At 38.2% G+C, this 13198-nt stretch overlaps 2 protein-coding genes across 2 annotated transcripts in view; both read right to left on the reverse strand.

The window, feature by feature from the left end:
- LOC116322250 (protein bicaudal C homolog 1) overlaps positions 1 to 6021 on the reverse strand; it is a 57608-nt gene extending 51587 nt beyond the window's left edge. Inside the window, exon 1 of the mRNA XM_039621819.1 lies at positions 5505 to 6021. Within this exon, the coding sequence (XP_039477753.1) occupies positions 5505 to 5697 (193 nt within the window). The 5' untranslated portion in view covers positions 5698 to 6021. The remainder of the gene's footprint in view (positions 1 to 5504) is intronic.
- A 1464-nt stretch (positions 6022 to 7485) lies between these two features.
- Positions 7486 to 12523, reverse strand: LOC116322241 (ubiquitin-conjugating enzyme E2 D4-like). Its single transcript, XM_031742271.2, has 7 exons — positions 12360 to 12523; positions 11748 to 11811; positions 11599 to 11630; positions 10787 to 10864; positions 10446 to 10551; positions 8565 to 8658; positions 7486 to 8493 (listed from the first exon to the last, which is right to left on the reverse strand). The coding sequence occupies exons 1-7, from the start codon at positions 12381 to 12383 to the stop codon at positions 8448 to 8450; spliced, it is 444 nt and encodes a 147-aa protein (XP_031598131.1). The 5' UTR covers positions 12384 to 12523; the 3' UTR covers positions 7486 to 8447.
- Positions 12524 to 13198: the final 675 nt, after the last annotated feature.

The raw sequence follows: 13198 nt of genomic DNA on the forward strand, positions 1-13198 counted from the left end.
CACTCCAGCTCCACTCGGACTGTTGAAATAAGACTCCTGGTTTTATTTTCTTGAGTAATGAATTACAGGTTTTTCCACCGACTGAAGCTCAATTATATTACAGCTCCTGAAAGCCTCATCATGCCCAGGATGAAGGAATTCAACGCGTAAGCAAAGTCGAATAGAATTGTTTAATTGTATCAGCATGTTTCAGTAAAATCTGCAAAAACCAGGAGAAAACGCAGGGAGAGAGGAAATGTGGCAAAAGGCAACCAGGCAATATCCAGTAAAGAGTAAAACCAGCAGGCAAATGAACTTATTCATTTATACCGCTGAACTGTATTTGCTGATGTGTCTTTGAACACAATAAATGATTCAATGATTACAGTGCTCTAAAAATGCAATATACACATATTCTTTTAGTGCACGTCTCCTTTTCAATAAGTCAGGCAATTTTTGCTGCACAGAACATATCGTGTAGTGTTTAGTGGTGCATTTTCAGACATGAAACATACAGTATTGCCTGTATACTCCTCTCCATATCTGCCGATTTACATTTTTAGTCTCATGAATTCTTCTTAAAACAGTATTTTTGATCATTTCTTACAATCTTTCCATTCATAGCCTAAAAATTCTCCAACTTCTTTGTACACGCAAAGAAGAAAACTCATAAAAGTATTTAATAAGTATAAACTGCTCAATGTAGCATTGCCTGCCAGCTTACTTGATAATTTTTTCTGGTTGAAAATGATAATTAATTACCCTATTTTCTAATAAACTGTTGTTGGGACATCACCCAGCACCCATCCCGTCCTTCTCCATTATTTGTTTAAAGTGACAGTAGATAAAAAGTATTTATATGAACATTACTTCCTGAACAAAAAAGGTCATCCCAGTTCTTCCATCAATTGATCACTGGGGATTTAAATTCTCTCATAAGTCAAACTTCAGTCATACTGAACTCTGTTTCAAGTCTAATAAGGCAACACAGATTCCAATGGAGAGGAGAGTACATATATTCTGCTGGCACATTAACAATTATAACACATTTTTCTTGGATTACATTCAAAATCTGTTTTAAAGATCACAATAGCTCTGAGTAACAGATGACTAACTCATCAGAGGGGGAAAAAAAGGATTTTTTACATTTAGACATATGGGATTTTCCTTCTCTGGCCCTGCACATATTTTCCACTCATGACTGAAAATTGTTCAGAAGTTGGACTGTGGAAGGCTTCTCCATCTTTACTTTCACTTTGGACTAGGCAAATATTGCGGTGCTTAATGGCTGGCATTTCAGTCCCTGGCTCCTCCACATTGCGAGACGCCCTTAGCAAGATGCTGAACTGAAGTTGCTCCCAACAGCAGGTGAGATCTTTGGATGCCACCGCTGTGCAAGTGTGGGTGAACAAGTGAGGCAAAGTGTTGCAAACAGCTAATGTCATGCCTTACATTATCACAGTTCAGTTATTTTAAATGAATCATGCAGCTAAACTATAAAGTTTCTGATGTGTGATTTGCCTGCATTTGGTTGAGTTCGAAGGTTAAAGTGAGGATCGTGCCTTAGTATGAGATAAAGACTCGGGGAAAGTCCAACAACTCTACAGTGGATGTGATGGAAGCTGCAACAACAGAGCACTGTTTGAATACTCAAGAGGGAGCAATAAAGGGGGAGAACAAGAGAAAGCCTGCAGCACATTCCCCAAAAGACACTCACTTCCTGCCTGTGAGTCTTAACCTCCTCTTCCTCCTGGGTAAGTGCCCCCACCCACTCTCTCTCACTCACACACACACACACACACACACACACACCTCTCATTATATAGGTATAGAAACCAGCCACTAAATGTCTATTTCACCATTTAGAATTTCTACACTGCTTCAAAATAAAATATTTTCATTCCGTCCCACAAATTCAAAAATTCTGAACTAGCACCAGTGTCTTCAGAACACAACATATTAACTGAAATGACAGTACCTAGTGTCTAAGATAACTTCATTATAATGCTGAAAATAATTGAACACTCTCTCAGTGTCATATGCAGCGGTTTTCCCATTTAGAAATAAACCTAACCAATAGTGTGTGGTTTAGAAGCAGGAAAACAAATTAGTTCAGTGAAGAAAATGATTCACTTAGTCTAATTGTAGGCTGCTGTCGCAGTTACTCAGCAAACATGTTGTTAGGATGTGTATACACAGTGGCCCACTAGGAGCCGAAATTCACTCACAAACACAGCTAAACTCTAATCATTAGTAGTCTGTACAAAATGATCCAGAGCCAGAGCTCTTGCAGTTGAGCCATGCATATTAGAGCACATAGGTAATACATGTGTGAAAACTCACGGAAAATCATGTTGCACTTACAGATGCACTCAATTTTGATAATTGGAGTTGGAAACAAATGTTACCTCTTTCCCACACTTGCCCCCAGTTTCTTAGTTCCATAATGAGTTTGAATAGCAATGTAATAGGCACAAAAGCTCTCTTACACTGTTCCCTGCCCACACAAGACCATCCCTCTGTTAATGTCTCCAAGCCATTAACTTGGGAGTTCTATTTGTGGGTGCCAAGAGTACAGCAGTAAATCCAGATAGCTGTCCGGGTGAGATTTTGTTGTCACTTTACACTCTATTTACTGATCTAAGCCCAGGAACCTGTGTCCCTGCCAATGCAAGAGACAGTAAATTTGTAATTGAAAAGCAGTTAATAATTTCCATTTTCTCCTGAAGCAAACTGTGCCAGAACAGGGGGATAGTAAAATGCGGCTGATTCAAACAGCAGGTTAAGTGTGTATCATGGGATTCTGTTTCAGTGCAAAGTCATGGAGACATCCTGGTGACTCACCAACATCTTTTAATGGGCACAGAGGGCTACTGGGTCACTTTTATTCAGTAGAATTTATGCAACCCCTGACTAAAGGGCTCTCAGTAGGTTGATGTCCTTCTCTGACCCCTTACCTGTATGTTCTGAAAAAAGCTAGGTTTCTTATTGAGAAATCATTTGGAAGCAAATAAAAGCAAATGCACTTATAACATAAAGCTACAGAGAGTCATATCCCACACCGCTGAATAAAATGCTTGGAGTTGACACAATAGATTAAATGTACCATATGAAAGCTTACTATATATATTATTCATTGGTATTTCAGACTGGAATCTTTGAATTAAACATGATGAATATTTAACCACATGGTACACAGGTAAGTGGTCATCTCTCATCTGCCTCAAATCCTCCCATCAGTTTCCCTGAAGATTAGTTGTGAATGCAGTTTCCAAGCAGTACTGTAAAAGTTTTCCATGTCTTTAAAGAAATAAAAAAATAAAATGTATGACTGCTGCTTACATATAATCTGTATTTTAACAAAACAAAAATGCAAACAGTGCAGGAACATTACCTGAATCTGGCAAAAAAAAAAAAAAAAGCTATAGCTGTTTTAGGAATTGGTCACTGCATGATTTGACCCACAGCTCTTTCTCTGGGGTCAAAAACACTTCATTCTCCAAGAAAGAGAAGCCAGAGATACCTCACAGACAATAAAACACTGGGTAAAAATACACTGGAGCTCCCATAAAATGATTTCACTATGCTCCAAAACTCTGGCCTTCAGAACATGATGTACCACATCAAAATCTACAGTCTATCCAATCAAAACACAGCCAGATGTTAGAATGCTCTGACCAAACGGGATGACGATGAAAGTGCATGTGAATTTACACCTACCGAGCGAAAAAATAAATAATAATAATAATTTAAAAAATGAGAATATATGATAATGTAGGCTTAAACAAACGTTTTAACTTTTTCTATGCTAATGAATCGTCTGCAATGTTCTGCATAAGCTTGGATTGCAAAATGTTTACTGCAAGATAACCAAGGTAGCTATGAGGAGACCTCGGATCTTGGCTTCAGATCAAAACCAGTGAAAATAACTGTTTAAGCACTGTGGTATTTAAACCTGCACGTACAGCTGACCATAAAGATCAAGAGTGGATCCCAACAGCCTTTCCTACTCTGCATCCTAGCTGCAATGTCAACATGTGCAGCGTCAGCCATGATGTCATAAAAGAGCAATTGGGAAACAAGAGGTTGGCTAAGATAAAAACAACAATCTGACAAACTGTGCAGATTACATACGGCATACGCACACGCAGACACACACAGACACACTGCATGACGTGGCGTGCGGTATGTCCGGGACACTCGGATTTAGGGCCAGCCTCTAGCAAAGTTGTTTTCCTGGAAGAGTTGGGGATGACATGGAGCTTTGAGGAATGTACAGAGCAGTTAGGCAGCAACAAGGACTTTCTCAAGAGGGAACTATGTGTATGCATGTGTATGTCTGGGTTTTTAGTATAAAGGATGGACTTACTTCAAAACCTGCTGCTTTTCAGAGCCTAGTTACAGTTAAGACAGCTCAGACTAAACCGATGAACCGCATTCCCCAAGTTAAAGTCTTAAAAAATATTAAGCAATGGTCATTACTACCGTCAACACACACGATATAGTGTCCTTGATAGCGTTTCAACATGATTATGACTGATAATATTCCTCCTAAAGTCTTGTTTGGCTGCTCATCAGATCCAAGTCATTGCCTTCCTGTGGAAATGATAAAGAATCCAGCCCACTTATGTAATGCTCTAATATTCCGCACTCCAGAGTTTTGAAATCTGTGATAAATTACATCAACCTTTTGAGTTTCCAGGGACCTCTTAACTGAGTCTGACTGGGCCTCTCTTTACAAGCCTGTCATCGCTTGCTTAAGTGTTCACTGTCACTTGCACGTCATTAGGAGAGATCCCACTCTGAATAAATTTTATCACCAAAAACAAAGCGGGCAGTAATGTAAAGCATTCTGGGAAAGTCCACATGAGAGATGGGGTTTGTAACTTTTCATCAGGATTCTGTTGTATTGAAGACAGAATGGATCACACAGTGTGATGCAATTACAGCTGTTGCTACTGGATTTGTTTAACGGCTTGTGGTAACTAATCAACTTCCAGTTCATTATTTTCTAAAAGTCAAGCAAAGGTTTTGCATCATGCAGACTATTTTGCAAAGAGCCAGATACTCATTTTACTCTACAAACAAATGCAGACTGCAGTAGTTGCTGCAGCGACAGCCTGTGGCAGGAGCACGCAACTACCCAAGAAGTACCTTCAATGATGGTTAACCGACTTCTTCGACCTTGTGTTAAAGTGCAAAAATTAAGAAATGTGGACGTCCATTTTTCCACGACTTCCCACAGCTTCTGAGTGGTTAGCTATTACACTGTTTTCTTATGTTCACGCCATTAATTGGAAGTCAATAGCTAATTGCCTCTGCCCATTTGACTTAATTGATTTTTCTCGGATTAAACAAATGACACGCTCAAATTCCCCGAATAAGAGGCCTGAAATTTAACCAAAAAGTTTGATTATATGAGTCTAAAATAAACAAAGGGCCGTGCGAGAGCTGCGTCGGGATGCAAGGCATTGTTCGTTTAAATGTTTTAAGTATCTAACTTTGCACATGGCTAATTTTATTACCTAATAACATGACTTCCAGCTTTTTACGGTCCACCCGAAACCTCTCCTCAGTCCACTCCGGGTCTGGCAGCGAGTGAGGGCCGCTGAGATCCTCCTCTGAGCCCGGCAGAGGAGAGTCTGTGCTGCGCTCGCTGTTGGAGCCCTGGTCCGACTGCTGCAAGTATCCGCTTAAAGCGTCGCACTGGGCAGCCATTGTGCTGCACGGAAACTTCTCCAGCGGCCACTGCGTTTAACTCAAAGTTAGGTCGAGTAGAAGGAAAGCGCCGTTACTTCTGCTACTTTTTATTCCGTCACTTCGAGTCGTTGTGGAAGCTCATCTCAACGCAGTTGTGACCTTCCCCTGCAGTTTTCTTCAAGCCCCTTCGTTTCCCCCCATTAGGCAGGCTTCTAAAAATAGGCAGGCGCACACTGAACCACTCGCTATAGGTTGTCTGGTGAGTTAACGGAGGGCCACAGTACACGCACCAAACATACCAAGCAGCTCCTCAGGAAAGTTTCACGTGTCATCCTGCAAAAAAAGCGGGACTCCTCCCAGAAACTTTTCTCGAGGATCTATACCTCCCCCTGGGTTCCTGAGAAGTTCCCCAAACTTGAATGTGTGAGAGTTACTGGTTTTGATTTGTGTTTATGCTCGTAAGGGCACAACTTTTATGTCTCATTTATGGGAAACTGTTGAGGGATTATATTGCCATTTATAGCCACGGAAATCATAGTTATTATGAGTCCAAAATTATACTAAATTACCAGCAGACGTGACAATCAAGTCACTATAAATAATTAGACACAAAGACAGCTTTGACGTGTGTATAAACCAATTTTGCTGTGACTTTTTTCCCTCCAAACAGCTCTAGGCAAACTATCTATTGGTTTATAGAGGAAACACTAGAGTGGGAAAGGGAAGTAATACAGGAAAGAGAAAACAAAACAAAAGGAAGTGTAGAGGTCATTCAGTAATGCCAGCTATGGACACCAGGGTTATTCATATTCACTGATCTCAGAGATGTGTCCTCTACAACAGGAACAGCATTGCTAATCTTTATTTTGAATTAAATGTAAGGTGCCACTCAACGCTGCGCTTGCCAGCCAATTCAGACATAAAAAACCTCCATGTTAACAACCCTAATGTGGCAGATGGAGCTTTTATCACACTGCAAACTAATCATGTAGCCGCAGTACCACAGTTCTTGGCCTAATTCTTTTTCCAACTTCCATCTTCCTGAGATCTGGGATTAAAAGTGGTAATTACTAAGTACCTGACAACTTAATTTTATGAGAGAAGTTTTAACTGCATTTCTAAAAATACAGATGAGCTTTGACATCTGTTCCCTTGAGCTAAACTTTCAAAAAATTCTGTCAAGGGTAAAGCAACCACCTGAATGTCCTACATGCTTATTTTAATCGTCAGGAAAAAACTAGGATGCTTGTTTTTTGGCAGGCTGTAAGAGTTATTAAGACCAAGACAATCCAGTTCAGGGTGTGGAGGGTTGAAGGTGGGTGGGGGGCTGGAGCCTATCCCAGCTACCATAGGGTAAGATGCAGGGTATACCCAGGGCAGCCCACCAGTCTGCCAAGGGCTAACACAAAGAGACAGACAACCATTCACACCTACAGCCAGTTTCACTGGATTCAAGCCCAGGACGTTGTTACTGTGAGACAACAGTAGGAGTAGTCTTCTTTAGACTATTAGTAAATCCAAAAGTCTGAAAAAGTCACATCGAATATCGCTGGAACTGGTCAGCTTACTGTGCAACTATTAGAAGGTTTTCTTAAAAACAACCTTTAATGTCCAGAACAAAACAAAATGAGTAAACAAAGTCAGAATTATTTTTCATTGGAGGAATGTTGTATTTACTGCAGACTAAAACCAGTCTACATCATCCATGCAGAATACGTTTATGGTAAATAAAGTAAAAATGCACAAAGAAAGCCATTTATATCATTATAATTACTGACATGCAAAAACTGTGCTTTTCTCTCTTGATGCATTGGCAAAAAATTGCTTTATTTTAAAATGCAGCAAGATTTAAATCATTGACAGAGATGCTCACACTTTATGATAAAACTTCTAAGTGGTTTGCAAATTGAAGCCATTTTGTGAAAGCAGTGGTTATAAAATACTGTAATAACAGCTGGGCAAACATGCTTGAGTTCGATTTTAAACAGGAAGTGCTCCATTTATGTGGAGACACCAGCTTCATCAGCACAAAGCAAGGAGCAGAGGTGATGGTAATGGGTGGTCTGATTTCAATTGACAGAACAAGCCTCCTCATTTTCAGTTCATAGCCAGAGCAAGACTCCATATTAGCCACCATCCACACAATTAACCATTTAGCAAATGGGCCTGAATTAAATGTAACACAAACATGAATATTAAATTATCCACCAGAAAAGTTTGGCAAGTAAAAAGTAAAGACTGCCACCTAGTGGTCAGGTTTATGACACTAAGACTTGGTTGTAGAAATAAAGAGTTATCACTGAACCAATTTCAGTTTAGTTGTGAGTACTCCTGAGAAACAATTATAAATTCACTTTTTGCATAATATTTTAATGCAAAAATCATGAAAAATAAATTCAGTATCGTTTCATACAGCAAAAATGTAAAAGAACCTCCCCAAACTTCCATCTCATATCTAATGATAATAATAATAATAATAATAATAATAATAATAATAATGATAATAATAATAATAATAATGATAATAATAATAATAATAATAATAGTAATAATGAGAACAACAATAACAATAATAATAATTATAATAATAATGCCAATTTAAGAGAATAAAATAAACACTAAAAGCAGTTAAGTCAAGTAAGGTCTGGGTAGAGAAAGTGCTTCAAGCATGTCAAACACCTCAATTAGAACCAGTGAGGATAAAGCAATTAAACAGTCATATTCTGAGGTGTTGAGGGATGCGTCTTTGCAGCTGGAACATCAGTCCTTCACATTGCATACCTTTGGGTCCATTCCCTGGCAATTTTGTTGTACCTAAAGAGAAAGAAAATCATATTAAGAGAATTGTGTACTTGTGTTTTCTTAACGATTGGCTTCGTACTTACTTTTGTCTGTCTGATTTATAAATATGCGCGATGTCAGGGACTAGGGGATCATCTGGATTTGGGTCACAAAGCAGTGAGCATATGGATAATAAAACTGTTGAAACAAAGACAAATAAGAAAATTAATGGATTAATTGAATTTAATTAAATCACTGTGGTCACTTTAAGAAAGTTGTTTTTTTTTAAAGCTCTTCATATACTCAAGAATAACTCTAAATTTGAAATACAAATAGATGAGCTTTGATTTGATGTACATTGACATCAAAATCCTGTTAGTGTAGGTCTTTAGTAAGTGTATTTAAACATAAAACATGCATTTGATATTTTTCTGACAGAAGTGCACAGAGTGCAGAGGTCACATTTCTGGATAATCAACCCTAAAAAATCCTATTACCCATTTTCCTAAGGGCTAGAAATCATTCACTTGGAAGACTCCAGACTTAGTGACAAGACAGCGGATTGCTTCACCAAAGGGTCTTTCATTGCCTCACTGTGTGCATTATAATGCATTATCCTCATCTTTGAAATTCCCACCTCATGTTATGTTTTACCCAGCATCTCAATTTGCTGTTAATTACATTGATTTATTTAAAAAGTTTCATTTCCTGTGACTTCAAAATAAAATGGATACAAAACAGATACAGATCTGACATGGTACTGCTGTAATTTATCCATCCACACTGATACATTTTCATTTTCAAATAACATTGCTGCAAACACGTTACCTTCGCTTACATCTGATAAGGCGCATTTGTATGGAGACAGCAGAAGCATGAAAAAAATCCTATATTTAATTGCACAACATTTACTAGCGTAGACAACAAGGTCAGTACTAACTATGATTAGTTATCCATGCTAACGACTAGTAATCAATATATGTCTTTGTTTCCTTCTATAGACTGCAGTCACGACCACCATGAAGTCATCGACAGGTTAATCGAGTTCCTTTGTGAAGCTACAAGATGAGTGTTTTTCTTGTTGCAGAAAGGTGGATCTGACTAACTACATGCCAATAAGAAAAAACCTGGTTTATCCTCCTATATAAATCTTTATATTTACCAAAATTTTAAAAATAACTTTTATGTTTTATATAGTATAACCTGAACCCTGCAAAGTAGTGTTTAGCAAAGCATGGGAACTGAGGGCTGTTTTTTTGTGGATTAAAAGTGCCTTAAATGCAAGTTTAAGGCACTTTGGAGTTGTTCAGTTTTAGAACTGGAGACTACATCCATCTTTTTCCCCTATTTTTGTTTTATGTGAAGGAGGATGATGAATTAGGGCAGGACAGGTAGTAGTAGCTGCCGTCCTTACTTTGGCTGGAGCACAAGGTCGCAGGTACTGATGAGTGGCTAGGGAGGAGCATGTGTTTTAAACGGCCAAGAAAACCTTGGCATACAGGAGGACATCTCTCTTAAAAAAGCATGTAAGTGTCAGAATGATTAAGATTTATAGTGTCATTGCTCGTATCAAACAGACAGACCATCTTTAAATAATTTAAACATGGCATTGTTGCTTGGCATCAGGAATTGCCTTGCTGAATTTGTATTAGTCATATGGTAAAGGTAGGTGTATACCCTTTTCACTGAATCCCATGTATGTGCTGAGATGCTGTTAAGTAACATGCAGACTCCATCTACTGGGTGTAATATAAGCACAAGTCAAGATAATAATGCTGGAATCCAGTTATAAGAGCCAGACCAGATATCCTGAGTCTCTGCACATGAATTTCTAAACTAAAACTGCTTGTCCATGCTAAAACACAAAACAGGATGAACAGTTATTCCAAAACTCTCAATTTTAGGGGTCCTTACTAACCAGAGTACAAGTAAATATATCAAATACAATGAATCCTAAAGCAAAAATGAATGTGGACATGGGTTACCTTTTGATACTGTAAGTGCAGGTGACCACTGTGACCTCAAGATGTCAAGGCAAATGCTACCATTGCTGTTTATATTTGGGTGATAGATTTTTGTAGTAAAGGCAACCTGTAAATAAAAGCAAAGCACAAATGTGCAAAATTAGCTATAGTTTTAAAAAAATACTGTAATAACAGTAATTTTTATTTAAAAGATACCATTCATTTTCTGAATACAACTGGATCTAATAACAATATACAATATTCATTAATCATTTACTCTATACAATGACAAAAATAGTGTTATTAGTAAAGTATAGTGTAGTACTTCTGAGACAATCAGTCTCAAGAACAAATACACTTACCTTTGGTGGTTTAAAGGGATAGTCAGTGGGGAAATGCACAGAAAGGAAGAAAACTCCTCCATGATATGGGCTGTCATTCTGAAATAAAGTAGAAAACTGGTTTAAAGTCATACCCAACACTTCTTTCTTAATTACAGGGGTATAGTCACCGGTGATGCTATCACTATATCTTACCACAATATCACAGTAATGTCACAATATTTGATGAACAAACAATTATAAGAGCAAAAAGCAGGCATTGCGTATATATTGGTAAAACTAGTTGGAGCAGACTGGTGTCAGGGGGTTCCCCTGCCTCTCACCCTATGATAGCGGGGATAGGCTCCATTCCCCTGTGATCCTGATAAGGATAATTGGAAGAGAATGGATTGATAAAACTGGTAAGCCCTCAATTTTCTATCCCTGTTTACTGATTTATGCTTCCAGAGAGTTTCGTCACAAGAAGCTATTCAACTTTTGCTTCCTTCCCCCTCGGTATTTTAAAAGGTCTCTCCATTAAAAATCCATGAAATAGTGACTCTATCGACTCAAACTCACATGAGGATACACTTTAAAGTGACTACATGTTTCAAAAAAAATATCGACACTTGCCATCAGTATATCGATAATGTGTTGCAAGAGAGATACGATATATGGCCTCAATAATGACCTGGCCTTCAGTGAATAGCATCAGGATAGAGTGTGCCAGTCTGTGCTAGCCATAAAGAACAGAAAGGGCTGTAAACTCCACATAAAACACTATTGTCTAGAGATCCAGAAGCAGCTTGGTTTAAAAAGAAAATGTCCAGGAAACATATCCAGAAAAAGCTCACCGGTCCTGTGATGGTAGCTTGCCAGTGAAACACTAAAGAAAACAACAATAAAGATACAGCATGTGAGCATACAACACAGTCCCAAAAGACACAACAAAACTTTGAGACACGACTAAAAAGTAGGAAAATTAACCAAAAGTCACACTTACTGTCTTCCCCAACGGGTCCAGCAGAACACGAAGCTGGAGGGTCCCTCTGTAGGTCATTTAACTCCTGAAAAAAAAATCAACAGTTTAAGAGTTTGTCAGCTTGTGCACTGATTAAGAAACAACACAACCGTTACATTTTGTTAGACTGTATATTAATGTGGGCAAACTACCCTCTAAAACTAACAAAACCACGACTACAACCGGCAGCGGGTTTGGATTCAGGGTAATAGACCCGCAAAAATGCACATCATGTCACACGATAAAGCCCCGGCTCTTTCTCCCATACTTGTTCCTGAAGAGGTTTATCAGTCTCTTCAACACAGCGACAGGCATACACCCAACAATAGCATAACTTAAATATCACAAAAGAAAAGCCTGGCTGAAAAAAAAGGATTGTTATTCTGTACTGGCTCAAATGACTTGCAGACGGTAAAAAAAGAAATACTGACAATTGATCATTGCGAATTTAAAAACATTATAAAACACTGATAACGTTAGCAAATATGCTGTAAGACGACCGACTCGCTACCGTTAAAGCGATGTTTCCGCATCGCTCCGACCTGTACCCCGTACATTAAACAAATTATGTAAAAGAACGATTATTCTTTTTACCTTCTGTATTCTCTTCAGAGCCATGACAAGTCTTTCAGATCGTTTGACAGACGATAGATATTAACTTTGACAGCTGTCAGCACCAACTACGCTCACTTTCTGCCGACTCGGTGTTATCTGTTTTCACAAACTGATTGCCTCTATTGTTTCCGCGTTTTTGTTGAAGAACAGACCGGTGCATTGTGGGAGTTGGAGTCTTTAGTCAAGCCACTTAAAGGGGCCGTTCACCGAGGAACAGATCATCCTTTAAAATTGACTCTTGTAAGAATTTAGTAAACAATAAACTTAGCAAACTTACTACTATACCGTATGTATTCTTTCTTTACTGATATTATGCAGCGGTTTATAACAACTGACTACGTATTTTAATACACTTAAAAAAATAAAACTTAACATGCTTTCATATTTTTTCATAACTTTACATTATTTCAGATTAGATTAATAAAGTATTCTGATGCTTTTGGTGTAACTTGACAAATAAACAGCTTGCTAGTTTGTTGTTAAAGGATATGTTTGACATGAAGGTGCTTAAGTATGCCATTTACTGCAAGTATATAGGCCTCTATTAGAGACAGTGGGCTTCTTTCTTTTTGAAAATTACCTTGATATTACAACTTAATGTCTGATTTTTGGGGAACATGTTTGAAACTGAACATACATAAACCTATTTGGAGCTAGTCAGAACTCACTATGATGTAAGTTTCATGGAACACTTAAGGATATCTTGGGACTCTGTTGATTACAACCAAACAATAAAGCATTGCAGTGTTGATCAGGGAAATAAATGATATAATCAGTAGCATGACATATTGTTCTATTAAAACCTTGCACATCAAGAT

This window comes from Oreochromis aureus, linkage group 13, assembly GCF_013358895.1.
Source record: "Oreochromis aureus strain Israel breed Guangdong linkage group 13, ZZ_aureus, whole genome shotgun sequence".
In the NCBI taxonomy this organism is placed as follows: domain Eukaryota; kingdom Metazoa; phylum Chordata; class Actinopteri; order Cichliformes; family Cichlidae; genus Oreochromis; species Oreochromis aureus.

Excerpts from the sequence above, each read along its gene's own strand:
- LOC116322241 (XM_031742271.2), bottom strand. The coding sequence starts at position 12,383 with ATGGCTCTGAAGAGAATACAGAAG. Across the intron at positions 10,865-11,598 it reads AAGCTACCATCACAGGACCG|AATGACAGCCCATATCATGG; the intron begins GTGAGCTTTTTC and ends ACTTTATTTCAG. Across the intron at positions 10,552-10,786 it reads ATCCCTTTAAACCACCAAAG|GTTGCCTTTACTACAAAAAT; the intron begins GTAAGTGTATTT and ends TTTTATTTACAG.